Source organism: Limulus polyphemus, unplaced genomic scaffold, assembly GCF_000517525.1.
Source record: "Limulus polyphemus unplaced genomic scaffold, Limulus_polyphemus-2.1.2 Scaffold619, whole genome shotgun sequence".
Taxonomy (NCBI): domain Eukaryota; kingdom Metazoa; phylum Arthropoda; class Merostomata; order Xiphosura; family Limulidae; genus Limulus; species Limulus polyphemus.
Genome location: NW_013666229.1, coordinates 114391 through 117499, shown reverse-complemented (window position 1 = coordinate 117499; position 3109 = coordinate 114391). Strand labels below are relative to the sequence as shown.

General features: G+C 31.6%; 1 protein-coding gene across 1 annotated transcript in view; it reads right to left on the bottom strand.

Moving 5' to 3' along the window:
- The window catches only part of LOC111085788, a 42496-nt gene that overhangs the window by 31256 nt on the left and 8131 nt on the right, over positions 1–3109 (bottom strand). The window contains exons 2-3 of the mRNA XM_022386005.1: positions 1657–1742; positions 1253–1369 (exon numbers count right to left, since the gene is read on the bottom strand). Of these exons, the coding sequence (XP_022241713.1) occupies positions 1253–1369; positions 1657–1686 (147 nt within the window). The 5' untranslated portion in view covers positions 1687–1742. The remainder of the gene's footprint in view (positions 1–1252; positions 1370–1656; positions 1743–3109) is intronic.

Here is a 3109-nt window from a genome sequence, read left to right as displayed (position 1 = left end):
TTTTTACAGTTACATATAAGGGAAGCAACTTTTCATGTCCTAAGATAACCTTTAATTAATCATGAATTTACATAACTTCCCTCCAGGGGACGGGTACACCAGCTGGTATACAAATATATTCTGAATCCTAAAAATACGAGTGTTCCACTAACAGTACAACGGTATGCAAGTGTTGCAACAGTTAAACGAATACTTGGTTTTGATTTTGAATTTCGCGCAAAGCTACACGAGGGCTAGCCGTCCCTAATTTAGCAGTGAATCACTAGAGGGAAGGCAGCTAGTCATCACCACCCACTACTCTTTTACCAACGAATAGTGGGATTGACCGTCACATTATAACGCCACCACGGTTGAAAGGGCGAGCATGTTTGGTGTGACGGAGATATAAACGAATACTAAACAAAGGTGAAACCCAATATATCATTTGATTTACTACTTGTCAGTTATACCGGCTTCGAGAAATTACGTCCATTGTCAGTATCCCTGGACAAGGGCAAATGGGAAGAATAAGACCGTGCTTCTTACAGTGTTGGTGTGTATAATATATGCAGGGGGTTTTGCTCGAGTAAAAACATCTGAAAACACTATACGAATAAGTGAAAAATTTAATAGTGTTTTAAAAATGACAATAATGCTCATTTATTGCATCCAGTATCTTTCTTTAGAAAATATAGTTATTTTAGAGCTCAGATCACCAGTATTTTTATTAATTGTCATTTATGAATGTGATTAGTGTAGGTAGTTGTTATACTTCTTAAAATGGAAATTCAGGAGCCTTTGTTAGTTAAAATAATATTAAAGTTACCCGCATCGTAAATAAAAACATTTGAAGTTCATCTGAATACTTTTTAATAAAATGTTACTTGAAAAGAATGAAAAAACTTAATACGAAGTTTCACTTTTTAATATAATGTTACTTGAAAATAATGAAAAAGCTTAATACGAAGTATAACTTTTTAATAAAATGTTACTTGAAAAGAATGAAAAACTTAATACGAAGTTTCACTTTTTAATATAATGTTACTTAAAAATAATGAAAAAGCTTGATACGAAGTATTACTTTTTAATAAAATGTTACTTGAAAAGAATGAAAACTTAATACGAAGTTTCACTTTTTAATATAATGTTACTTGAAAATAATGAAAAAGCTTAATACGAAGTATTACTTTTTAATAAAATGTTACTTGAAAATAATGAAAAAGCTTAATACGAAGTATTCTATACATATAGTATATTGATGACACATATTCACCATATCTTCAACTGCCTGTTTTTTTCTCTCCATGAGATTCGTCAGTTGATCTGTTAGGATAGCTTCCTTGTCCTTTAACCAGCTTAATAAAATTTCCTTTTCGCTCAACTTTTGAGCCTATACAAAATATAAAAAAGGATGCGTGTATAAGAAACAAAATCCTTGAACTGAAGTGAATTCTGTATAATATGATCTGATTTCTTGAAATTCTATACAAAATTAATAATTTTTCAACCATCAAGTGATTAAACTACACCAAATTCGTAAATCTAGACAAAAATAAAGAAAAGCTTAGAGAAAACAATAAAGTTAAGACAGGACGTGGCAAGAAATATCCAAAATATCGGACTCGACTTTATGATAAAAATTTTGTTGAGAGTTTAATCAAAAACAGATGCACTGACCTTCAAAAATACTTGACCACTGAGCGTCATCTTTTCTTCTACGGCATACTTTATCCTATTTTCTATAATTCCTATCTCATTCTTTACTATATTTAAAGGTGCACAAAGAAAAAAAAATATTGTGTCATTTTGTTCAAATAATTTTGAAATGAGCTGTCTATAAATATACGATTTTTACAACGAATCAACAAGCTTAGTTACTCCAGTTTTTAAAGTACTTAGTGTATCCAGGAAAAAAAATCACTGTAATTTTGAAAGTGTAACCCTAGAAAAATTTATAGTTTCATTTTTATTTATTTTTTCTATTTAGGCTTACTGTTTGTTTGTCCCTAATTTAGCAGTGTAAGACTAGAGGGAAGACAGCTAGTCATCACCACCCACCGGCGACTCTTCGGCTACTCTTTTACCAACGAATAGTGGGATTGACCGTCACATCATAACGTCCATGCAGCTGAAAGGGCGAGCATGTTTGGTGCGACAGAGATTCGAACCCGCGACAGATTGCGAGTCGAGCGCTCTAACCACCTTACCATGCTGGGCCGGCTTACTGTTTCAGAACTGCTAAAGATAAAAAATAACCATATTGTGGTCCAAATATACTTCGAATTATTGGTCGTACGGTATGGTGTAATTATATTTGATTATCTACATAACACAAATGTAAATAATGTCGAGATTTTCATTTAAGGTCTTTTAATTTTACAGTAAATCTTACAATGGATCTAAGTTTATTTAAATTTAGCTTGTGTAAGAACGTTAAACATTACTTGAGTTACTATTGTTAGGCTATAAGGCCTAATAACGTTAGATATATTGTATAGAAGATAAAATTAATTATGTAAAATGGAGTAGATAAGCATATAATTCGCCAAACGAACCGAAAGAGATAGGGTGGAGAAGTTTTCGGAAAATAGCCTTTTACTTTAACGTAGTTGGAAGCTAGGACTAGTAATAGGCCTCAATAGGAGTAGAAGCAGTTACAAGTCAGACCATTATAGCTTATATCGCCCTAAGGCTACATTGCTCAATTGAAGTTATCTTATTAAGTTTAGTACATAAGTAAAATTATTTTTTGTTTATTTGTCTTTGCACTATAATTATAATTTTCCTTTAAATTTCTGTGCTTATCGTCATTGAAGCAATATATATAAACTGTTTAAACCATTGCATTTAAGCAATCGTATGTTTAAGTTCATATTAGGCGTAGCATTATTGTCAACTTATATATGTGGTATCTATTAGATTATGTTTCCTATAATACTACAGTATAGGCCTTAGGCCTATCCACAGTTTTGGTCTATCTAGTATAAGGCCTTCTTACATTCTGATAAATATTGTCTTCTGGCTTGAGCATACTGTTCGGAGTATACAATTTGATGAAAAAAATCATCTAAAGGTGAACTCATTGATAATTTAATTTAATGTCTAACGTTATGCTCTTTTGAGTTATTTA